Genomic DNA, 27,014 nt, shown 5'->3' with positions numbered 1-27,014 from the left:
TAAATAAAGTTGGTATGGTATGGTATTGTGCTTACATTTTTACTGTTGTTTTTTTGTCTTATTTTATTTCAACAATGTGCCGCGGGCCAAAAAAACTTGAGTTGCGGGCCGCAAATGGCTCCCGGGCCACACTTTGGACACCACTGCTTTAAGACCTTTGACGATGATCAGTGTTTCGGCAGATGTTTTCATACAGAATCTTATTCCATTGCCTATAGGTCAGTGGTTCTCAAACTTTTAACTTAATAATCATCATTAAAATACAGTAGCGTATTATGTCTAGGTATTCATTAAAAACAAGGAAACAGGTTTTATTTAACAATTATATTTAATATGTTTGGTCACTGTAACATTACACAAAATGCACAAAAATCACTTCTTTGGCGTACCACTAGATCAGAGTCAGAATAGTTTTATTGCCATTTGTAGCTTGCGTACCACTAGTGGTAAACATACCACAGTTTGAGAATCACTGGCCTAGGTCAGGGGTCGGCAACCCGCGGCTCCGGAGCCGAATGCGGCTCCTTGACTACTCTGATGCGGCTCAGCTACATACATGCCGACCCCCCCGATTTTCCCAGGAGATTTATGGATGTCAGTGTCTCTCATAAATTACCCCCAGGGAAAAAATAATCCTATTTGCACTGTAATTACTAAATAAAGGGCGTGCCCTAATTGCACTGCAGTAATTGTCCTCTATAGCATTTACATACAGTATGCCAGTCCAGCCACATGTTGCATGTTGTTATTACTTGCACACACAGGAGACAGCAAAGCATACTTACTCATCAGCCACACAGCTTACACTGACGGTAGCCGTATCAAACAACTTTAACATTGTTACGTTACAAATATGCGCCACACTGTGAACCCACACCAAAAAAGAATGAAAAACACATTTCTGGAGAACATCCCACCGTAACACAACATAAACACAACACAACCATTACCCAGAATCCCATGCAGCCCTAACTCTTCCGGTCTACATTATACACCCCCGCTACCACCAAATCCCCCCACACATCAACCCCCCCCCCCCTCTCCGTGCGTTGGTTGAGCGGAAGAGTTAGGGCTGCATGGGATTCTGGGTATTGGTACCGTCAGTGTAAGATGTGTGGCTGCTGAGTTAGTACGCCTTGCTGTCACTTACGTGAGCAAGCTGAAATTGCATTCTACGTGTGGTCGAGCAGGTACACTGTTAGGGCAGACTGTAGAGGGCGCCAAATGCAGTGTCATCACGCTCTGATATTCGGGAGTCTCCCGGGAAAAGTGAGAGGGTTGGCAAGTATGACGCTATCAAGCGCCATTAGTTCAAAACTCGCGGGCTGCACTAACATCAAATTTCCACATTAAAGTGCGTGCCGGTGCGTGTGTCGGAGACCCCTGGTTAACATAGCACAAAGCATTTAAGCTTTGTATGCAGTGTTTTTCATTTTAAATTTTCTTTTGTGGCTCCCATTACTTTCTTTAATTTGTGAAACTTGCCAAAATGGCTCTTTGAGTGGTAAAGGTTGCCGACCCCTGGCCTAGGTATTCCTAATACAGTACTACCTCAATTTATGAGCTTAATTAGTTCTGTGAAGAAGCTCTTAACCAGTGTTCATAAGACTTGCGTTATACAATAACGCCGTTACTTTTACTAGTAACGAGTAATCTAATTAATTACTTTTAGGTCCATTACAACAATGTTAGCGATATTGTGATGTAACGTGGGACCAGTGATGGGCAGTAACCCGCTACATGTAGCTAAGCTACGCAGCTTAACTGCATTTTCCAGTAGCTTGACGGTAGCTTAGCTACTTTTAGACCCATGTAGCGAGGTAGCTTACATCAAAGCTACACGCAATAAAGAGAGAAAGTAGAAAACAATTATGGAGAAAATACAATGACCTGGATGAATGAGAACATCCATACGTACTGAGAAAATCCATGGTGATTGGTTGGTGTTCTTATGGTGAGTCACAATTGGCTTATTTTAGGGCGAAATATTACGGACTGGCCAATCAGAGGCAAGATAAGGAGGGTCATCAAAACTAGTAAGCAAATTCATAACCGTCTGGCATTCATGTCACATGATGACGAGGGAGTCGGAGACAGAGGGACACTTCAAGCTGATGACTCAAAACATTCAAAAAAATAAACCTACTTGAAAATGGCAGATGGATGTTTCCTTTAGTGATGAAGATGCCATACAGGAAACACACAATAATGTATGTCCTTGTCCATATTTAGACAAATGTACAGTATGCGTTCAGAGAAAACAATGGCCAAAACCTTAGTTCAATTCAGTTCAGTTTCAGTTTATTTCGAACATGCATACGATACAATGTAACGCATCACATATTTCCAGTTTTTTCATTACAGCACGTCCGAAAAGGAGTAGGAAGAAGCTGAGCTTATTTAATCCTACCCCTTTTCATACCATAGCAATTTTATCTCAGTTCCTTGTTCTCTGTAACAGAACAGAGACTAAATAAATAATAAATAAATAATATACCATAGTAAGTAAACAAATATGAAGACATAAGAGATAGTTTTTTGTTGTTTACTCTGTAAACCAAAATCATAACTGCTGTCTTCATCTAAGACGTGGAACACACATTAAGGTGAGTTGAGTTCATGAGAAGTCATACTGCACATAACCATTATCGAATGTTCCCAAACAACACACAAGTCATAGTTTTGTTTTATCAAGATATTGATAGAGGCTTTTTTTTTTACTGTAGGTAGAGAAAATGAATAACATTATAGGGGTGGGCCAAAGAAAAGGCAAACTAAATAAATACATACAGTGGGGTGTGGGGACCCCTAGAGATCATTGTATGGTGTCCCCAGCTAAATGACAGATTAATGACAGTTAATAGTAAAGGACCCAGGTCCATGTTACATTAACATTGATATTATACATGTGGGCTCCTAGATAGAAATGCTGTTAAATGTAGTGTTGATGTAGCAAGCTACTTTTGCCATGTAGCTTGTAGTGTAGCTTACTACTATTCTCCGGAGATAGCTTCCCCTGTAGTTTAATTGAGAGTAAATTGTTGCTTAGCTTACTACGTTTTCCAACTAACTTGCGCATCAATGCGTGGGACGCTACCTTTGATGTGATTTCTATGTCAACAACAAGACAGCGTCATAAGTGCAGCAAGTTTATTGCAGCTAATATCTTTTTAGGAGTGAAATCAACAAGCACGGTGGCAGAGGGGTTAGTGCATCTGCCTCACAATACGAAGGTCCTGAGTAGTCGTGAGTTCAATCCCGGCCTCGGGATCTTTTTGTGTGGAGTTTGCATGTTCTCCCCGTGACTGCGTGGGTTCCCTTCCGGTACTCCGGCTTCCTCCCACCTCCAAAGACATGCACCTGGGGATAGGTTGATTGGCAACACTAAAATTGGCCCTAGTGTGTGAATGTGAGTGTGAATGTTGTCTGTCTATCTGTGTTGGCCCTGCGATGAGGTGGCGACTTGTCCAGGGTGTACCCCGCCTTCCGCCCGATTGCAGCTGAGATAGGCTCCAGCGCCCCCCGCGACCCCGAAGGGAATAAGCGGTAGAAAATGGATGGATGGATGGAAATCAACAAGCAGCATCGCACTAAAATGAATTTGATATCAAATACGAAGAGGCAACATCACACTGTGACACAGCATATGCAACACTTACAAAATGGAAATAATGAGCAACAAATCAATGATTGAAGTGACAAACTTGCCATCCAAACAATACACCGTTTGTTGACAATAAGCTATGAGAGCCATCGAAGCACATTCAATCTCTTTATTAACCAGAGGAAACACAATCCTGTCAAAAGATTCCAAACAGCTGCTAACTGCTAAAGCTAACAAACACAGCTCCGCTGAAACCCTCAATGACATCATACGTCACTAGGCAACAGGCCCCGCCTTTTAAATGCACACACACGCACACTGTGCTCTCACATTAAACATCTCTAAACTGCATATGCCAGATATTTGAAGTTTTTGTTTTTTTAAGTAACATATTAATTTCCTTCCAAAGTAATTAATTACATTTATTAAAGAGTACTTCCATTAGTTTTTCAACTACTTTTTTGACAAAGTAACGATTAACTATAATTAATTACTTTTTAAAAGTAATTTTTAGAACACTGCTCTTAACCCAAATCACTTGTGTTTCAAAGCAATGTCTTTGAAATCTATGAAGTTAATTGGAAATCACTTTATTTCGTGCCTGTCCAAAACAGCACAACTTTAACATGTAAAATGCCTTTTTAAAGAGAAAACTTCATAAAACAGTAGTTTTATGAAGTAATGTCATAATAATGTACAGCATTTACCTTGGAGATTGGACTTCAACGTTAGCTCCTTCCTGCTGTTTCTCTCTTAAACACGCCATCTGCAGCTTTTTCATAATTTCATGGATACATGTCTACCATTTAGATATTTTAACATTCCTGGCTGGCATTAGAATCATTCTGCTTCAGTATGGTGCAGACTAGGAGTGACACGCTCGAATTGCTTTGCCGAGTTGGCAACACGCTCCGTCATGTGTTTGATGATCCATCCATCCATTTTCTACCGCTTGTCCCTTTCGGGGTCGCGGGGGGTGCTGGCGCCTATCTCAGCTGCATCCGGGTGGAAGGAGGGGTACACCCTGGACAAGATAGATAATTTATTTCTTTAATTCAATGAAGATTATCCACTTCTTCTTCTCAGCACTGTTCTTCAAGCTCAGTTTGTTCCTTCCCATAGTTGGAAAACAAAGTTATGTCCATCTCTTGCTATAAGGTAATGCTAGCGAGTAAGTCACAGTATGTTTTGGTCGGATTTTACAGGGTGCACTGTGACATTTGCTACACCAACTAATGTCGGGGATGCTTGTAACTCAAATGTTGGCTTGCAACTTCAAGCATACCAATGAGCCGAGAGACAGCTTTATCTCAAAACACTCTTAAGTTAGGTACCACTGTACTGCATACTGTATATATTTGTGTATGTTTTTGTTTTTTTGGGGGGGGTTTTTGTCATAAAGAAATACAATCATGTGTGCTTACGGACTGTATCCCTGCAGACTGTATTGATCTATATTGATATATAATGTATATATTGTGTTTTTTATGTTGATGTAATTAAAAAAAAAAAAATAAATAAAATAAAATAAAAAAATGTATTTTATTTTATTTCTTGTGCGGCCCGGTGGTTGGGGACCACTGATATACGGTATTAAAGAAAAATAATGATGGATTTTTCTCTCTCAGCTTCTGGCTGGCAGACTGTCCCCGCACAGCAGAGTCTGTGTCCTTCGCCAACCTCCTCTACAAAGAGCTGTCCGCTGTACCTTACATGGCAAAGTTTGTTGTTTTCGCAAAGATGAACGAGCTGCGGGAAGGCCGACTACGCTGCTACTGCATGACGGACGACAAGATGGACAAAACGCTGGAACAGCACGAGAACTTCACAGAGGTGGCCCGCAGCAGAGACATCGAGGTCTGTTCCAGCTTTATCCTCAGGTCGTGACCTGGTCAAACTCTAGTTTCAACCCCTGCCTGTGTTTTGCCGCTCACAGGTAATGGAGGGAATGCCGCTTCACCTGGAATGCTCAGGGAATCTGGTGCCTGTGCGGAAGGCAGCCCAGCAGCCTCGCTGTTTCAGCTTCCAGGCCTTCAGAGATAACAGACTTCCTGTCTCTGTTAAGGTAACGGCACCTATTTGAACGTCCCGGTCTTGATTGCTCTTACTGTGCGTGTGTGCTAGGTGAGAGACAGCAGCAAAGAGCCCGCCGGCTTCCTGTCCTTCCTGCGTAAGACCACCAAGTATGAAGACTGCCAACATGTCCTGTGTAACCTCAACATCACCATGCCTCCATGTATCAAGGTACAGTGCAACTCACATCAACGCAACACTCTTCTTTAGATAATAACTCATATTCTTCTTCACTGGATTGGTAGATTATTGGAAGTGAAGACCGCAGGCGAACTCTGACCCCGTTGGCTTTGAGAGAACGATACAGCGCCCTGAATGAACCTGCCATGGGTACGAAGCATCTCATTATTTTCTGACTATTAATACATTAGCTGAATCTGTACCCCTACTAGGGTTGTACGGTATACAGGTATTAGTATAATACCGCGATACTAATGAATCATATTCGGTACTATACCGCCTCTGAAAAGTACCGGTCTCGCTCCCCGCCGTCGTCACGTGGTGTCATTGCTGGTTCTACGAGCAGACGAGCATGTTTGGTAGCGCACAATCACGGAGTACCGTATTTTCCGCACTATAAGGCGCACCTAAAAACCTCCAATTTTCTCAAAAGCTGACAGTGCGCCTTATAATCCGGTGCGCCGTATATATGGACCAATATTGAGCCACAACAAACCTAAACTTCATTTTCATAAAGTTTAGGTCTCGCAACTACGGTAAACAGCCGCCAACTTCTTTTTCCCACTTCTTCTTCTACGGTAAGCAGCCGCCCCCGTAGAAGAAGAAGAAGCGCGCGGTGCATGCTGGGATATATGACTGCACGAGGCGTGCCGTTTTGGTTTCCATTTGTTTGTTTATGTAAAGACCCCAAAATGGCTCCTATTAAGAGACACGCTTACGACGCTTAAAGGCCTACTGAAATGAATTTTTTTTATTTAAACGGGGATAGCAGATCTATTCTATGTGTCATACTTGATCATTTCGCGATATTGCCATATTTTTGCTGAAAGGATTTAGTATAGAACAACGACGATAAAGATTGCAACTTTTGGTATCTGATAAAAAAAAGGCTTGCACCTACCGGAAGTAGCGTGACGTAGTCAGTTGAACATATACGCAAAGTTCCCTATTGTTTACAATGATGGCCGCATGAAGTGAGAGAGATTCGGACCGAGAAAGCGACAATTTCCCCATTAATTTGAGCGAGGATGAAAGATTTGTGGATGAGTAAAGTGCAAGTGAAGGACTAGTGGGGAGTTGAAGCTATTCAGATAGGGAAGATGCTGTGAGAGCCGGGGGTGACCTGATATTCAGCTGGGAATGACTACAACAGTAAATAAACACAAGACATATATATACTCTATTAGCCACAACACAACCAGGCTTATATTTAATATGCCACAAATTAATCCTGCATAAAAACACCTGCGGGTTTGTTATGCTAGCTCCTAGCTCCTCTGCTAGCTCCTAGCTCCATAGAACACGCCAATACAATTGAAACACCTGATCAACACACACAATCACTCAGCCCAAAAGACCGTTTACCTAACCCAAGGTTCATAAAGCTTATATATTTTTAAAAAGTTACGTACGTGACGCGCACATACGGTCAAGTAATCGAATGTTTAGCAGCCAAGGCTGCATACTCACGGTACCTGATATTCAGCTGGGAATGACTACAACAGTAAATAAACACAAGACATATATATACTCTATTAGCCACAACACAACCAGGCTTATATTTAATATGCCACAAATTAATCCTGCATAATAACACCTGCGTGTTTGTTATGCTAGCTCCTAGCTCCTCTGCTAGCTCCTAGCTCCATAGAACACGCCAATACAATTCAAACACCTGATCAACACACACAATCACTCAGCCCAAAAGACCGTTCACCTAACCCAAGGTTCATAAAGCTTATATATTTTTAAAAAGTTACGTACGTGACGCGCACGTACGGTACGGTACGTGTTATGCTAGCTCCTAGCTCCTCTGCTAGCTCCTAGCTCCATAGAACACGCCAATACAATTCAAACACCTGATCAACACACACAATCACTCAGCCCAAAAGACCGTTCACCTAACCCAAGGTTCATAAAGCTTATATATTTTTAAAAAGTTACGTACGTGACGCGCACGTACGGTACGGTACGTGTTATGCTAGCTCCTAGCTCCTCTGCTAGCTCCTAGCTCCATAGAACACGCCAATACAATTCAAACACATGATCAACACACACAATCACTCAGCCCAAAAGACCGTTCACCTAACCCAAGGTTCATAAAGCTTATATATTTTAAAAAAGTTACGTACATACGCAAAAAAAAGCCAAAGCTGCATACTCACAGTAGCACGTCTGCGTCTTTGTCATCCAAATCAAAGTAATCCTGGTAAGAGTCTGTGTTGTCCCAGTTCTCTACAGGCGTCTGTGTATCCAAATCAAAAGTCCTCCTGGTTAGAGTCTCTGTTATCCGAGTTCTTCCATCTTGACTGCATCTTTCGGGAATGTAAACAAAGAAGCGCCGGCTGTGTACTGTTGTGGCTGACTACGTTCGAAAAATACGTCCATTTCGCACCGACAACTTTCTTCTTTGCTTGCTCGGCTTCCTTCTCCATAATGCAATGAACATGATTGAAACAGATTCACGAACACAGATGTCCAGAATACTGTGGAATTATGAAATGAAAACAGAGCTTTTTCGTATCGGCTTCAATGTGGAAGGCATACCCGTGTTCGCCGGGCTACGTCACACGCATACGTCATCCTCAGAGGCGTTTCGAACCGGAAGTTTAGCGGCAAATTTAAAATGTCACTTTATAAGTTAACCCGGCCGTATTGGCATGTGTTATAATGTTAAGATTTCATCATTGATATATAAACTATCAGACTGCGTGGTCGGTAGTAGTGGGTTTCAGTAGGCCTTTAAGACAATCAGTCACGCAGTAGAACACGGGAATAGAGCAGCACCGACACTGACTCGATTAATGACGACTTTGACGAGACGGAGCCGGAGCCGGGCATGTTGGATGCCGTATACGCCCAACTGTTTAATTCGGACACTGAAGAAGAACAATTTGAGGGATTTGAGGATGAGGAATAACTTCGTAAAGTGAGCTTTACATGTTTATTTTGTGTGTTGTGTTGTGTGACATTAACGTTTGAGCAACGTTGAGTTATTGATATATTGTTATTGCTCTGCACTATTTTGAGTGTTACTATATTGTGATTGCACTAACGTTTGATTTACCGTAACAGTATCACTGTTTTTTACGTGTTTATTGAATCAGGGAAAAGTTCCCCTCCACTATGTGATATAAATGTTGCACTACATGTTATACCTTGCTGTTGTTAAAAGATGAACAAAACACCACGTCACTGACTTTACCTCGGGGAAAATAATAAAACAGCTGTTTATTCATTTTGGGAGTGAACAGAGTTGTCAGAACGCTGGTTTGTAATCTATTAATAAAGTTTGACTGACCTATCTGACTGTTATGTTGACATTCCCTTTAGCGCAGCTCCATCTAATGGATGCATAGGTGCGCCTTATAATCCGGTGTGCCTTATATATGAACAAAGTTTTGAAATATGCCATTCATTGAAGGTGCGTCTTATAACCCGGTGCGCCTTATAGTGCGGAAAATACGGTACTCACAAGCAGACAGAGTGTGTACACAGAAAAGGGAGAATGGACGCATTTTGGCTTAAAAACTGACGAAAAGGGTGAAGTTATAACACTGAAACACCCTCAGGAAGAGGTGCTTTACGACATGGCTAGTGTTGCGTTTGACCAGATGTTCCTCCAAGTGGTATGTAAAACGCTGGTCAGTCCCAAGTTCCTTAGATGACATATAAACTGAACTCAAATGTACCACCAAGCACAGGATAGGTATTTTGTAATTTATTTTCAAATATTTGAAAATAGAGACCAGCCTCGAACAACACATACAAATGCATAGCCCAAGTTGATCTGACCACCTCCCGTAAAACACTCTCCTCTTCAATATCTCCCCCCCCCCCCCCCCCCCCCCCCCCGGCCTCACTTGTCTCACCTCAAACACATGCTAATTGTGTTCCTTATCTAGAGTCGGCCTGAAGGGAAGCAAGGACGATTCCTTCTCTCTGCCTTCAAGTCAAGTCAAGTCAAGTCAACTTTATTTATATAGCACATTTTCAACAACTTTTTAGATTGCACCAAAGTGCTTTACAGGTTAAAAAAGCATGGAGCAAACAAACAAAAAAAACAAAACAAAAAAACTTCCACCCCAAGGCCATCCCCAGTGCAAGCACTTTGTCATGAGATGATTAGAAAAGCAAAGAGTACAATATGGAACATTAGCTATATGTATTATGACTATTAAAATTAATAAGTAACACAAAATATGGATATATGAAGATATATATATATATATATATATATCCTTCAATTCCCCCTTCAAGATCTTTTAAAAAGATCTTTACCTCTAGTACAACACTTCTAAAGCACGCCCCACATTAAAGTAGGTGCTGTGTTTTTTTTATAGCAAGCTAGCATAAAACAACAGCATAGTTACATGGAAGATAGATGGCGGGAGTCTGCGTCAATGTCGTCATAGCCAGGGAAGGAAACCAACAATTCTCGAAAGTCTCCATTGTACTTGACCCCCTTCAAAGACATAACGAGCCCAGAAACAGGGTGCGGTTGACCTTCTACAGCTCTAACAATGATGCGGGTGCATAGAGACTTAGGGGCGATAAAGCAACCGCATGAGGCTATAATGGCCAAGAAAACTCCAATGGAGACCAGGACAGGCTTAATTAGGTCAGTCCACCTGCCAAATGTGCTTTGGAGCCAATCTTTGAAGGGGTCAGAGACCCCTGAAACTTCAGTAAGTTCCTTAGACAGGGCCTGGAGGCCCTCTAAGGCCCTCTGAACTGAGCCATCAGGAGTAGTGTTGTTAGGAATGAAGGTACAGCATTGGTCACCAAACATTGCACACACACCTTCTTCCTTGGCTAGGATGCGGTCAAGGGTTATGCGGTTCTGGATGGCCATGAGGGAGGTCGGGGAAAGTTGTTCAGCAAGTCCCTCAACGGCGTCACGAGTCAGGTTGGTCAGTCTCAACAGATTATAAAAAACATAGTTAATGCGTTCTACATTTTTAGTAGCAGTCACAGGGAAAATAGCACCAATAATAGGAAGGTTTTCGAAACCTGCACAGGATTCACACCACAATTTGTGTTGTGAGGGGACCCCTCTTGGTTGTCCAATTGCATCAAAGTAAACACCATCAGGGTTTCTCATCAGATCAAAGGAGCCCTTTACACTCCTCCGAGATAAAACATGGCGGCGTCGGCGAGAAGTTAGAGAGGCCGCTGAGACAGGAGTTACAAGGGGAGTTAATGTGGTACCCACTAGGGTGAGTGGGGTCACCAGTCTAACCATAGCACAAAGCCCTACGGATAACGTTGGGATTCTAATGTACAATCTGTGCTCCCCACAATACCAGAATAAGTCAGCTCGTGCCCAAGGGCCTATCCTTGAGCCATCTATCAGTGTGGTGCACCAGGAAGGGTTAATGTCACCCAATTTGTTGGGGGACGAAGAGGGTCCTTTGAATTGAAAACACGTGTAATTCAGCTTTTGGGCAACAAATGGAAGAAGTCGGGTGGAATTGTCAACAGGAGGGTACACACTAGCCAACAAATCGCACTCTAGCGGCGTCGGTTCAGAAAACAAGGAGATAAGACAGTTTGAGCTATTTGTGTCAGTCAACTTAGAAGGGGCGGGATAAGTGTGGGGAAAGGGACATCCAGTAGAACAAGCAACACAGTCACCCAGGTTTTGGCTCTTAGCCACGCTAGTCATCCACCTGAGCCATAGGTTGCCTGCACACGCTCCTAAGGTCAAAGTTACCAGGCCTTCGGTGGTGATGTCATTAGCACGCACAGATGTGAGAGCCTTTGAAACACCACCGAGGTGGGGTGGTACTTTAGGTGCTACAGAGGGTGTAGAGGTAGTTAACGCCCTCTCAAGGACATTAATTTTAATAATTCCTTTAGAGTCTGTATCAGTCAGGTCAACCCCCAAAACAACATAAAAGGGACGATGGGCACCACTTACCAGAGTATGTTGTCTGCATCCGACACCAATGGTTCAGGGTTGAGTCGTTACAAATATAGAGGTTATTACCACGGTAATAGCTATTGTGTCCCCCGTAATTAATCACACTGCACAGGTCAAAAAATAAGTCTTGCTATCCCCTTTGACCCAGTCTATTTAAAGTCCGATGTATGTTCTAAGACACTTGTCAGTCACTTTCGTCGGGAAGGAAGAACTGAGACACAAAGACAGTAGAACACGCCCAAGCACCAGTCCGTCAGGGATTACTACTGGGTGTAACATCCTGCCTTTTGTCTATCAAAATCAGAGTAATTCAGGTACCGAAACGGGGATAAACATCAAACTTTTCACTTAATGTAACAACATAGATAGTTGTGCTGAAAACAAGCAAGAGAAATTGGATAACTTCGAGTATAAAGGCTGGTCTCGAATAAGGATATACAATATAGAAGTTGAAAAGAGTAATATAGGTAGAAAATCTCTCTCTCAGCGTCGTCTTCTGGGCTGTAGGATTATGTGTGTGTAATTAAAGCCTCGCTCTTCTATGACCTAGAGGGGGAGAGGTTACTAGCACAATCACCCCTTATGTGTGTTACCTCGTTAACACACACACTAAAAATGAGTCGTTTTCTGCTCCCGTTCTTCTTCAGATGCCTCAGGCTCAAAAGGCACCGCTAGGGGGTCGAGTGGGGCAGATGTAGTGGCGATGTCAGCAATGACATCCGCTGTTAATCTGTCAGGTTCTTCAGCAGGAGTGTAGAGGGAGAGGTGGTACCAGGTGTCCCCTTTACCAGCTAGTCGAAGGGCGTGAGACGTCCGTTCCACGACCTTGAAGGGACCAGTCCACCTGCGCTCCGTCCACTTGCGTTTGATGACCTAGATCTTGACCCTCTCAGCGGGCGGAAGGGAATCTGGAGTGGTGGGCTGTCATCCTCGTATCTGTACAGAAGAACTGGCACACAAATTCTACAATTTTTTGTGTAAAATACCATTTTGGTTTTACGCTGAGTCCTCCTTCCATGGCGGCTGCTAGTCCTGGGCTGACCTGTATGCAGCTCATAGGGTGAAAAACTCAAAGGGCGGTAAAACAGTTTTATTCACGGACCTTCGAATGATCATTAACGCTAATTGCAACATGTCAATCCAATTAAATTTGGTCTGTGCACAGATTTTAGCCAATTAGTTTTTAATGTTCTGGTCCATCCTTCCAACCTTACCTTGGGACTCAGGATGGTACCCCAAACCTGTGTTCTAGTCCGAAAGCCTTTTCGACCAAGGCTAAGTGAGTATTTTTTTAAATGGTTGCCGTTGTCTGACCTAATCTTTTTGGGGAAACCATGTCGGGGTACTAGGTCATTCACAAGTCATTTAATTACTGATATTGCATCCTCTTTTGAGGTTGTTGTTGCTTCCGGCAAACCACTGGGATCGTCAACACAAGTCAGTACGTACCTTTTCCCTTGTACCGTATTGATCATATCAATGAAATCAAAGACTATACCTGGTTCACCCTCACCTCCTCCACCAAAATCGTTATTTTCAAATTAAAATTAGTTATGACTTCTTACCCACGGGAAAAATGTTAAAACTATGGAGTCTGTATCCACCCTCACTCACCCCCTTCTGTTTCTGAAAAAAGGACTGTGTTAGTCATACTATCACTTTCAGAAACATCTAAGAAAAAAAGTCAGCTAATAGTCAAGTAGCAGAGGACAGGTCATGTTTGAGGTCAATGATTGTCTCATTAGCCTCTATGGTCCACTGGGGGGTGTTGTTAGGGTAGGGGACCCCTTAGCAATATCACAAATAACTCAAACTCAACTAAACCCTAACTTTTATGTAACTTATTCAATATGGTGAAAGTAACAACATATGCTCATATTTATATTGTCACAAATACAAGAAAAATACTACCCTTATGGCGGATGCTTTAGCAATAGTATTTTGAAATTTTACCACACCTGGTGCCCCCAATAATTCATTAAGTCAAGCTCATGTTGTAGAAAGTCGAATGATACGGACACGTTTGTTACTGAATACTTTCTATCAGACTTCTGCCATGGCAACTTTGTGTATGTAATGAGCAACTATAATTATTTGATATGCTTAAATGTGCAATGTGTCGTTTTAGCTCAGCTATTGTGTAGCTGCTAGCTCCTCGTAGCCTACAGGTGTCTAAAGTGCAGCCCATAGTTATGTGTTTAACACAATTATGTGCTAAACCTAAACAATTGAAAATGTGGTATTTGGGTGTCGGTGTAATGTTTGGCAGCTACGCCGTGTCTTATCATTGCACCTAAGTTCTTTGGTTTTGTAGGCGAGACAGAGAGCAAGGGAACAATGTGGGACACTATTGTGTCCATCTTATACCATGCTAGCTGTTGCAAAGATAGGTCAACATGAGCAGCCACACCTTGAGTTCCAACATATATAAATAATCATAACATATGGCGACTCGGGTGGCAGAACACACGGAAGCATCTCAGCCAACCAGGGTTTTCACCGCTAGAGCAGTTGGATGTCAGCCATTCCTGTTGTTTCAGGCTGTGGTAGTGGTGTCGCAGCTTGGTGGTTGAGCCGTCAGGTAACACCAGGAAGGTTCCTTCTGTGCGATATTGAATGTCAGGGTACAGTCTGTAAAGGAGGTCATTACCAATCTGGCAGGGTGTGTGCAGGTCAATCACGAAGGGGTGCTTTAGTGTGTGTCCCGCAATCTGAACCGGAAGTGGTTTGGTGACAGGTAACCTTGTGACCCCAGCGAAGCCTTCGACCTTTAAAGAGGAAGCACACAGTTTCTTTGGTACCTCTGCATTCAGAATCGAATGGGTGGCGCCAGTGTCAATCACGAACTGATAACATTGTCCGTTGACACTCATGTCCAGCAGGGGGCCAGTCTGTATCTCCTGCTGGGGCTCCTGCGGTGGGCGTCCTTTGCCACGCTTTTGTGTTCGTTTGTTGGCACTACGGAACCTTTCCTGTTCGGAAATGTTCGGACAGTCACGACTCCAGTGACCAGGCTGGTCACAGCCGAAACAGTTTCCACCCCGGACTGGCTTTGAAGCACCGTGTTGTCCACCACCCGAGTCCAACCGTCTGGTCGCACGTCTGTTGAGGATCCTTTCCTCCACCTGTTGGAACTCAGAAGCAAGGTCACCCAGTGCTGAATATACCCTAGCTGATTTTTTACTAATTAGTTCTTTTGACCTTTTATCTTCAGCGATCTGTAAATTAAGGAGTTGCTTCCTTGCTGCTCTGTCATTAGCCTTATCATCCTCATCTTGAGGAAAGAGACTGCGCATAGCAGTAGCTATGTTTGTAACGTATGGTGTTATCGGTGAGGTCGAAGATTCAGCCATTAATCCTGCTTGTTGTTCTGTATTTTTGCCATCTTGTGTGGAAACACAACGATACAAAATGCCTCTAAAGTCTGCTACGGAGAGAGTGTATCCTGCTGTTAGCTTGTCTAATGTGTTGAGCCAAAGACTCCCACCTTCAGACACAGGTGGAAGTTTGTCAACAATGGCTTGCATGTCTGCCACAGCAAAAGGCTTATATTGAAATCTGCCGCTATTATCAGGAAAAAGTGGATATGCGTGTCCCTCCAGCTTTTTTAAGCGTGTGTTGTATGCATGTGGTTCATGTGGGTGTTGGTCAATGTAGCCTTCCATTGAGCCATTAACAGGAGACCACAAAGTCTGGCTCTGTTGTGTGTTGTTCAAGAATGTCTGATGTGCACGTGAGAGGCTGTCATCTACTGGGGGAGGGCATTTGTTTATGGCAACAAAATGGTCTGGCGTGTAAAGTGAGGAGTTTTGCGTTGACTCATGCATTATCTGCTGTCTAGTAAGATTAGGCATATTCGGGAGGTTTTCCGCTGGGTGGCTGTTATTTTGGGGCTTAGGCACCAGAGGTGATTTACACTCAGGAGACAGCTTTAGTTTTGGAGGAGGGTTCAATCTTAGAGAGGCTGTGTGAGCAGCGCCCTCACTTGTCACAGGAGTAGGGGGCGGTGGCCTAGTCAAAGTCTGGGCGGGTCGTTTGAATTGTCTTACGCATGCGCGGCAGGCAAAAGACCAATCAATCCATTCTGTCTTATTTGTCTCATTAATCATCTGTTCTTTTGCTGCATTTCATTTTTCCACGTAATCCCCGTTTACTTTTATCATACGCCAAACTCTGAAATTCTCGAGCACCAACCGTGCTCCTTCTTCTCTCGACCTGTCTATTCCATTTTCACCAGCGCACACACACACACACACATGAGCACGCGCATCCAGCACACACACACACACACACACGCACATCTAAGCACTCACGCACACACAAGCAAGTGCCTACGGCCCTACGCACACACACACACACGCAGACGTAAGCACTCTCTCTCTGCGTTTCACTTTACCATAAAACTTCCAGTTACTTTTTTATTTTATTTTTTATTTTACCAGACGTTTGAGTTCACAACTTTTCGAGTATTGTAAACTCCCTCTTAACCCTTTCAAGGAACGTTCTCTTTTTTTTTTTTTTTTTTTTTTTTTTTTTCCTTTTAAACTCTACCTGCTAATTCCATTGTCGACAACAGTGCATTCAATTGATCATTAAACAGTAATGATTCATCACATTTTCCCCAGCCGTCATCACATTCTTGTCTGTCACACTCAGTGGCCATTGTGTCTATTTTCTTTTTTCAGGGGCCTCGAACCCCTGAGGGCCTTTAACCCCCAAACCATACGGCGGCCTTTAACCCCGTACTTTTATCATACAATACGCAGCTAGAGCCTCTAACTCTAACCCGTGCAATTTATCGTACAATACGCAGCTAGAGCCTCTAACTCTAACCCGTTACTATTTGCTTACTCGTCAGTGAAGCAGCCCGTCACGGTAATCTTGACACAATGACGTGAGTGGTATTCACAACTTTTATGCAATGGTGGCTACGGCAAAATGCAACCAATCTATCAAAATGCAATCAATCAATCAAAATGCAATCAATCTATCAAAATCACCACTCTGTGTCTGGGGTACAATTCTGTGTTTGACTTACAGACCTTAGGACAGACTCCTAATGCAGATTTTATCTAAAAAGAAAGGTTCTGCTTACCTTGAATTATGTTTTGGCCATGTGAGTCTGTCCAGAAGATTGCAAGAGAAGGTCCAATTGTCAGCGTGTCATCTCGGACGAAGCCCCCAAATTGTTGCGTTTGACCAGATGTTCCTCCAAGTGGGATGTAAAACGCTGGTCAGTCCCAAGTTCCTTAGATGATATATAAACTGAACTCAAATGTACCACCAAGCACAGGATAGGTATTTTGTAATTTATTTTCAAATATTTGAGAATAGAGACCAGCCTCAAACAACACATACAAATGCATAGCCCAAGTTGATCTGACCACCTCCCGTAAAACACTCTCCTCTTCAATATCTCCCCCCCCCCACCCCATTTTTTGTGTTCCCCTTTATTTAGAAAAGTAGCGAAATAATTTTGGTACCTGTATCAGTACAAAAATATTGGTATCAGGACAACACTAACCCCTACTTTCTATAACTGTTTTAAAGTAGGAATAAAAAAAAACTTCAACATTGGGGAAATTCCACGGTCGCACCATACAGCAGGAAGGGGATTCAAATGGTCCCATTTGTTGTGGTTTACCTGACACATGAAACGTGACGAATTGGGGGGTGTACTATCAACTTAGTGTTGAATATCTTAAAATGTGTTTTGTGGCAATTCCAACTTTAAACACAGCGTCAGTTGCTATGTAGAGTGGTACTTTCCATCTTTTTCAGCACACTGGATTGCAGAATCTCTTCCCTACTGTATAATGTACATGAAAACAGGACAAAAACAAACATGACTGAAATAAAAGGGAATGAAAGAAAATGAAAGTAATTAATTGGATTAGGAAAGTAATAAATAAAAAGGCTAAAACACAGGTACCAAACTCAAGGCCCCGGGGCCCAGATTTGGCACGTCACATAATTTAATGTGGTCCGCAACATCATTTAATGTTGCCTGCCATTTTATTTCTAACGTGGCCTGCAAAAGGCAGGAAATAATAAAGCAATTTTTGGCTAATATATTTTTTCTTTCTTTGACAGAAAATGAAATTGCATATGTTCTAGACTTTAATATTATGTGATCATGCAACAACATATTCAAAGCATTTTTTTTCTTTTTTGGTTATCAAAAATAAATACTTAAATATTTGCTCGTCGCCCTGACTTACAATTTCAAAGCAATGTATCCATCAATCTGTTAGTGAAAAAAATGGCAATAAAAATGAGCTGCTTATGAAAATTGTGTAACTGTTACAAGCGGCCGTAAGAGGGTCGACATAATTGCGATGTGGCCCTTAATAAAAACGAGTTGGACACCCCCGTGCTATAAGAAGATAGTTTTGCGCACAAAACACACATTTTGCACACCAGAAAAAAGAAAACTAAAAATAATTTACCATATATTTGTATACATAGTATTTAAAAAAAACTTTATCAACAATTATAATTAGGAATGTTTTAGTATTATTTTCTCCTTGGTATTCAAATAACCAATGCAACAAGTGTCATGGAAATATGTTTGCATAATTCTGCTCACTCACGTACAAACGGCAAAACAGTCAGTGTTTGGGAGGATAGATGACGTCATCTTCTAATTTGCATAATTGGCCATGAGGCATGAGCATGCAATTTTTTTGGAAGCAAAAGGTGAAGCGAACAATCGTAGTGTTACATGCAGAAAACAATGCAAATGGCATAGAAATGACAAAAGAGCAGTATAGGCTACTTGTTGAAACGAGTGACACATGCTCAATGTTAGAGTCTCTAAATGTGTCCAATTACCCCAGGAAATGTCGCTAGTCACTTCTTTTATTTTTTTAACTGAATCTTAATATAGGTCTAAATACTCACTACATACAAACAAAGACGCTAACTTGATAACACATTCTCTGGCAGACTAAGAGCCTGTACTACGAGTCAAGTCGAAGTTATCTAGGATATTTTCTTTCATGTTTGGCTTAAAGGGGCTATTTGCAACCTTCATGCGGATGCCTAGAGGGCACTTAAATTTCCAAAGTGTTTTACGCATTACAACCTCTTCCGGCTTTTAGCATTTAATGACATAAACTACTTCCGTACGTAACACACATGCACATACGGTACATTAGCTTGGTGTGTGGTCAACTAATGATAGCAAAGTTTAGCTATTAATGTGAGCTATCATTGAATGTATAGACCAGGGGTGTCAAACTAATAAAGATCGGGGGCCACATGGAGAAAAATCTACTCTGAAGTGGGCCGGACTGGTGAAATCACGGCATGATAACTTAAAAATAAAGACAACTTCAGATTGTTTTTTTTGTTTAAAAATAAAACAAGCACATTCTGAAATTGTACAAATCATAATGTTGTTGGGGTTTTTTTTACAATTACCTGTTGCGGTTAATAGTATATATACTTTATTTATCGTTATTTATATTTTGTGAATAAATTATGCGATAATGTTCATCAGTCAACTCATTGGTGTTAATTTTCAATCTACCGTATTTTTCGGACTATAAGTCGCAGTTTTTTTCATAGTTTGGACGGGGGTGCGACTTATACTCAGGAGCGACTTATGTGTGAAATTATTAACACATTACCGTAAAATATCAAATAATATTATTTAGCTCATTCACGTAAGAGACTAGACCAGTGGTTCTTAACCTGGGTTTGATTGAACCCTAGGGGTTCGGTGAGTCGGGCTCAGGGGTTCGGCGGAGGTCACAACACACCCGACTCATCGTGTAAATAAAAACTTCTCCCTATCGGCGTATTACGGATACGGCAACAGCAGGAGTCACACTGATTTGCAGGTGTGTAATTTGTTGTGAGTTTTTGCACTATGTTGGTTTTGTTCTTTGAACAAGGTGATGTTCATGCACGGTTCATTTTGTGCACCAGTAAAAAAACATGGTAACACTTTAGTATGGGGAAAATATTCACCATTAATTAGTTGCTTATTAACATGCAAATTAGTAACATATTGGCTCTTAACTAGTCATTAACTATTATTAAGTACTTATTAATGCCTTATTCGGCATGGCCTTATTATAACCCTAACCCTCTAACCCTGGCCCTAACCCTCTAACCCTAACCAAAAAACTCTAAATTAAGTCTTTGTTACTTAGAATATGTTCCCCTAGTGTCCAAAAAACTCTAAATGAAGTCTTTGTTACTTAGAATATGTTCCCCATACTAAAGTGTTACCAAAAACATACAACTTTGTCTTGAATTAGGAAAAAAAAACATTTTATTTTTCACTAAAGAAGGGTTCGGTGAATGCGCATATGAAACTGGTGGGGTTCAGTACCTCCAACAAGGTTAAGAACCACTGGACTAGACGTATAAGATTTCATCGGATTTAGCGATTAGGAGTGCCATATAGAACATATAGCATGTTCTATATGTTCTAGTTATTTGAAAGACTCTTACCATAATATGTTACGTTAACATACCAGGCACGTTCTCAGTTGGTTATTTATGCGTCATATAACGTACACTTATTCAGCCTGTTGTTCCCTACTCTTTATTTATTTTAAATTGCCTTTCAAATGTCTATTCTTGGTGTTGGGTTTTATCAAATACATTTCCCCAAAAAATGCGACTTATACTCCAGTGCGACTTATATGTTTTTTCCTTCTTTATTATGCATTTTCGGCCAGTGCAACTTATACTCCGGAGCGACTTATACTCCGAAAAATACGGTAGCTAGATGAAAAAGTAATATCAAAATCAAATTACAGTATGTTATTTATGTAGTTTGATAATTTTCCTCGATTGATGTACTAACATCATGTGGTTTATTTTTTTGTATATATGTAGTATCATCTACAAAGATACAAAGAATTACTATTGTGACATCCAGTGGACACATTTAGAACAGCTGTTTCTTTCATTCAAAAATTTCAGGTTAATTTTTATATTTAGCAAACTCTTCCCGCCGGCCGGGTAACACCTGTTCGCGGGCCGTACGTTTGACACCCCTGGTATAGACTATCATAACAAAATGACTGTAAATTGTTAGTTACTTGTACATCAACTCTAGCGGCCCTACTAAGTTTTGCCTCTTGCTAAGGTCAAGTGTGTGTGTTTTGCTTCCTGCAGCTGCAATGAGTGCGATGGAGCGTACTGAACTGAAGATGGCTGTCATTGCGGAACAGTTGGGACTGAGCTGGGCTGGTAAGTCAACACTAATGTTGTCCATGTTGGTAATCATGCCATGTTTACCTTGCGTCTCCCTAGCTTGTCTCTCTGTGTGCGGAATAAAAACCAACTTCTAATTACTTTGTTTTCCTACCAAGAGCCAAGGGAGATTTTGTATTATTATTTTCCCTCAGAGTTGGCACGTGAGCTTCAGCTCAGCGTGGATGACATCAACAAGATTCGCGTGGAGAATCCAAATTCTCTGCTGGAGCAGAGCTCTGCACTGCTTAACCTGTGGGCGACACGCGAGGGCAAAAGAGCTAAAAGTCAGTGTGAACTGCTAAAAACGGCTAGTGGTGTTACTTGTCTTGTTTGTTTAGGTAGTTTGCCAATGATAAAAAATTATATACAGGGAACTACCAAAATAATTACATAATCGAATAATAATGTTTTTCTCATAATATTTCTATAATAACAATAATATTCCATATTCCATAATAATATTCCATAATATTTCCATAATTATTCCATAATATTTCCATACTAACAATACATGTGGCCCCCGATCAAATGAACACACACAGATAAACCAAAAATTGGTACCGTTGAGTGTCGGTATCGATTCCCAGGAATTGGTATCGTATTGTTTCACACTGAGTGTCGGTATCGATTCCCAGGAATTGGTATCGTATTGTTTCAAGTGTGAAACAATACGATACCAATTCCTGGGAATCGATACCGACACTCAACGGTACCAATTTTTGGTTTATCTGTGTGTATTCATTTGATTAATTTACATTTAACTGGACAATGAGTTTCTCTACAAGTTTGTCCTTCAGTTACTATAAATAAAAAATACATTGAAGTCTATTGTTGCCTATTTTCTTTACATAATCACTGTGTCATCATATTATTGTTATTGCTATACGATAAGAAATTGTCAAATATTTTGGGGGGATTGTGGTAATTTAGAAACTACACAGTCATACTCCAAATACAACTAAATCCTCTTTTTCTCGGCTCTCCAGTGGAGAGCTTGTACACGGCCCTGAAGAGCATCGATCGCATGGACATCATCACCATGTTGGAGGGCCAACCTGCACAGCCCACCAGACAAGGCTCTCGTGATCTCACCAGACGACGACGCGATGACAGGGACCACCTCTCTCCCGCCATGACCAACGGTAAGCTCCTTACCCCAACTCTGACTGTGCAACCTCCTTATCTAACGTCCTGAAGACCTCTTATCTCCATGCTCCTTTAATGCACATGAATGCTGCCTTAAAACCTTTGCAGGTAACACCTACAACAACATGCTCATGGACTCAGGACACTCCTACTGCGGTACAACGTGTTTTTAATAATTTAGGTACATAATCATAGTGCACATATTTGACTGAGACTGCCAGAGAGGTGTTCATTCAACAACATGTGGATTATTAGCGTTGCTGTTTGCACTCTTATAACCTGAAATATGCATATTGTTAAATAAATATCTCAGTGCTAGCACATTATTTTTCCTATAGATTTTTTTTAATTAGATGTGTTGGAGAGTGAAACATACTTATTTTGCCCACAGGGTTGATTAGATAATAAGATGCAAGCATCCACCTACTAAAGCAGCGTATCATTATACATTGTTGGACATGATCAGACAGTGGATCATATGTGTTGCTTATCTGGCTTCATTGACAAGACCTTTACTCCCTTTCCTCGTGGTTTCTTTAACACATGCATACCTTACATCTTATTGACTCCGTTTTCACCTGCGGAATGGTGGTAACTAATGCCTGTTTCTCCAGGGCATAGGTCGAGCCTGAAGTTACAGGTGCTATTCTGTGAAAACTGGAGCAATGTGTCCAGATGTAAACATGCATAGAAATCTGAGGAAGACATTCAGATCATCAGTGAATCTGATTATCATCTTGTTTTGTCTTACCTTGCCTCCCAAAGACATTTTATAGCGTTGTCCTTTTAATTTCTCTTGTTATGCTTTATTAAGTACTGCTCAAGGACATAGTGTGGTTATATAAGTTCACGTTTAATGTATTTCAACATACAGTAGTCATTTTGATATTCAAATTAAATCAACATTAAAACAAGTTTTTTGTTTTAACTTATTGAAAATAATGTATTAGTGTGTTTTTTAGGGCATGAACGAAAAAGTTATTTTGGCATTGAAGGACTAGTCTCTCTGTATTTCCCTGTGGAACACCTTCCACAACAGTCATGAGTCCTGTCACAACACTAATAATGATATATTCTCCTACAAAACACTACATTTTGTTTTTTATAGTTACGGTTAGTGGTAATGCATATTATTATCATATATAAAAAAAAAACACATTAAACTTACAACGTTTGCTTATAACTTGTGTTGGAAGTTCTGCTAAGACTCTTCTGGTAATACAGATGTGTTACAATACAGACAGTGAGGATAAAGTTTTAAACACGCTCTCCAGAGAACAAGAGGGTTTATATTTCATGTTTATGAACTTTTGTGGTGCCTGATGTTGCATGAAGAGCAGTTTGAGTTTCTTTAGGACTAATGTTGTTGATTTACTGAATGTCATTTTGGGAGCCCTGTTTTCATTCCCTGTTTCTCTGTACAAGTCATTTGCAGCCTTTTACTCTTCCGCCTCCTCTTCTTCCTCCTCCTCACTCCTCTCCGAACTCTGACCTCATGCCGACCTCATGTTGACCTCTGAACCATTTTTAATTTTTTGATTTATTTACCTGCGACGTTTCGTGCATTTTTCTTTCTGGTGATTTTTTTTTTTAATTTCGAGTCTTGAAACGCCCACATTTTTAAGTGTCTGTGAATGGTTCACCTCACACAGGCTGTGCTCTCAGCACCCACCGGAAGGAGGGAGGTGACCCCCGCTGTCTCCCCCACTTTGCGTCTGTGTTCATTACCCTCTTCTTTCTTCTGTCTCTTACCCCCACAATGTCCTTCCTCTCCCCTGTTTGCCTTTGCACGCCCTCCCTGCATTTGCACAAACATATTGGCATGCAGTGACTTGTGATGAGGTTTATGGCTAATTTGCACTAACATTTTTTTTCCAAACATCAACTTCTTGTGCTCCAATAAATGTTAATTCAATTTGCGCCTTGCGAGAGTAACAAGAATATACAGTGGATCTACAAACTTAATTGGTTCTTCAACAGGGTCTGTAGATAGAAACATTCGTATATTGAAGCAAATTTCTCGCTGCTGGTGTAAACAATGGGGAAATGTGAGGAGCCCTTCAACCTGCGACGTCACGCTACTTCCGGTACAGGCAAGGCTTTTTTTATCAGCGTCCAAAGTTGCAAACTTTATCGTCGATGTTCTCTACTAAATCCTTTCAGCAAAAATATGGCAATATCGCGAAATGATCAAGTTTGACACATAGAATGGATCTGCTATCCCCGTCTAAATAAGAAAATTTCATTTCAGTAGGCCTTTAATTGCCAATGGAAATACTAATTTCCCTCCAGATTTATGTTATGTAAACAAGCAGCACACATCTAAAATATCTAAAACATTTTCTGCAATATGTAACCATAATCTGGAACACAGAAACTATTTCATCACACTGATGGCGCACTCTGCGAGGAGACAGAGGACCCTCACAACACCAAAGCACATTCATCCATCTGGAATGATCCAAATGCAAGAAAATATCATCGTAATATATTTTCTAAAGTAAAAATCAAACACCATTTAAACAAAATGCCAGCAGACACCAAAACACATCAATTGAATTGGTTTTAATCAGCTCCTAAGTAGAAAACTATATTGCTGAATAGACGATATGTCTGACGTGTTTATTTTTGAAAGTCCATATATATTGACAAGCATACGTGGGATGGTACTACAGCGCGTTTGACTTCTTTCTCTCAGCCATTTCTGGACAACTGTCGGTTTGCACGTTCTTTCCAGACAAACTATCGCTAAATATAGACATATAACAGCGGCTGCAGAAGAGTTTCAGCCTTGATAAATCACCCTGCATGTGCTATATAAGCACAAGAGACGCAGTCCTCTTTGAATGAGCTGAGTAGACCAGCTTTGTATGTGCTATCAAGTTTGCACATGTTTTAATACATGCAAACTTTTAGTAGATCAGGCCCATGAAAAATAATATTTTTTTCTGTAAACATTATATTGTCAACACGCTTCCGATCAAAAAACGGGTACGCAATTTTTACTTCAGAAAATGGCTAATGAGGGGAACCATACAGAAAATACATTTATGACAGTTTCATGTAAAAACATATATTTGTTTGTTTTTTGGCCTAAGCTGACCGCTCGTCCGTGCTTGCATGTGAGCAGTACAACTAGCTGGTGTCTAACACTGCATTGCCTCCTACTTGACTAACATACTGTACTTTGCATGGCATGCACACAATGAATGACTTGTCCCTCCTCTGTGATCTTCATATGGGGTAGGGAGGGGTTGGAAAAAGGCCATAAACCTTTTTTTGAAAAGACTATGGCAAAAGTCTGTTGTGTTGACGTATGAATGTTGTGATTTTAGACTGTTTTGCTTTGATGGGTTGTTTTGTGTAAACCAAGTCCTTGTGAGTTTTGTAATTGTATACATTTGATGTTGTACCCCTCATCCCCATTTCAAATATGTCCTTGTTAATCTGATTGGACCAACATGAATGTATAAGGTCTAATACTGTCCTCCATATAAGTGTGCCATTTTCAGACTTAATTGTTGTTAAATTATGATATGTGCAGTAGTGTGCATAAGTCTTAGGTCACCATTGGAGTTTTTATCTTAGCAATACTCCTATTTACTGTAATTACAATGGCATTCAGTGCAGCACAGACCCTGGTATAAACACGCTACGGTTGTTTAGAGCCACAACCACGAGGTGGGGTCACATGATCAGAAAGGCTCTGACCACATTCAAGTCCATACAGATGCAAACTGTTTTTATTTTCTATAATTAGTCAAAGTTGGAGCCTTGGAGGGTTTTATCTGTTAAGTAACTTATAAAGTCAAACCCTAGTAACCTTAAAGACCGAAATGTGGCCAAATACAAAATCTTGTTTAGGGCCACAAACAGTCTAGAGCTGTTTGTTTATTCTATGTCCATTTGTTTGTTAGTCAGTTATGTCCTGTAGGCAATTTAAGGTTGGGCATTGTTTACATATTACTTGATACTTTCTTTTGAAACAATGCCAGTGCTTAAAGAGGGGCTGCACTTTTTGGGAAATTGTTCACAATCATTCACAATCCCTATGTGAGAGAAGAAGACCTTCTGTAATTTCCGAGCTATCGATATAGAGCGCAGCGGTATTTAAGCCGCACCCACATAATTTTAGAAGAAACACATATTTGAACATATATTAGCCGCACTGGCCTATAAGCCGCAGATATATACCTGTTTATTTAACTGTTAATAACTGTTTCTAAACGATGCCTGTCACACGGCAGTAAAACGGCTGATCAAACAAAACAGAAGTCATCGTCATGGACCCACTAGCTCGGGAAGCTACCTCTCCAATCAGCTAAACAGATTCAATAACTCCATGGTGACGTTTTTAAAAAATAATGTCAGCACAGATACTTGTAAACGTGTTAGCATATTCGCTAATGCAAACGACGCTAGATTGATTACATTGCGATAGCAAATACAAATATGCATGAAAACATTATTATGTTTGTGATGAAAACATCACAAAGTTTAGTAAAAATTAATTGCTAAAGTTATATTATAAAACTTACAAAGGTTGCTTGAAGTGATAAATGAAGAATCCTTTCAAACAGAAACGCTATGGATGGTTTTACTTCCAATTCAAGGCATGAAACAGGAAGTACATTTTTAACCTGCAGCACCTGCAGTGAGCGAACTTGTCCAAAAGATGGCGCCATAGCACAAACAATAACACACCTTTTCAGTGTCTTAGTCGGTGTACCATTACAACTATTTGTTAAAGACAAAACATTATGGCCGTTAACGAAACAAAATCCATAAATTAGTTGCACCGTTTTTTAAGTGCTGGAAAAAAGCATTGGCTTATAGTCCAGAAAATTTGGTACATTTTTGTCTGTC

The 27,014-nt window shown here is 41.0% G+C and overlaps 1 protein-coding gene across 8 annotated transcripts in view; it reads left to right on the top strand.

The window, feature by feature from the left end:
* ank1a (ankyrin 1, erythrocytic a) overlaps positions 1–27,014 on the top strand; it is a 239,352-nt gene that overhangs the window by 175,570 nt on the left and 36,768 nt on the right. For all 8 annotated transcript variants that reach the window (XM_062051320.1, XM_062051323.1, XM_062051329.1 and 5 more), the window contains 7 exons: positions 5,233–5,461; positions 5,541–5,669; positions 5,729–5,848; positions 5,923–6,007; positions 20,922–20,996; positions 21,155–21,286; positions 21,989–22,144. In XM_062051320.1, the coding sequence (XP_061907304.1) occupies positions 5,233–5,461; positions 5,541–5,669; positions 5,729–5,848; positions 5,923–6,007; positions 20,922–20,996; positions 21,155–21,286; positions 21,989–22,144 (926 nt within the window). The remainder of the gene's footprint in view (positions 1–5,232; positions 5,462–5,540; positions 5,670–5,728; positions 5,849–5,922; positions 6,008–20,921; positions 20,997–21,154; positions 21,287–21,988; positions 22,145–27,014) is intronic.

This window comes from Entelurus aequoreus, linkage group LG06 (genome assembly GCF_033978785.1).
Source record: "Entelurus aequoreus isolate RoL-2023_Sb linkage group LG06, RoL_Eaeq_v1.1, whole genome shotgun sequence".
NCBI classification, from domain to species: domain Eukaryota; kingdom Metazoa; phylum Chordata; class Actinopteri; order Syngnathiformes; family Syngnathidae; genus Entelurus; species Entelurus aequoreus.
This window is presented reverse-complemented; position numbering and strand designations above follow the sequence as displayed.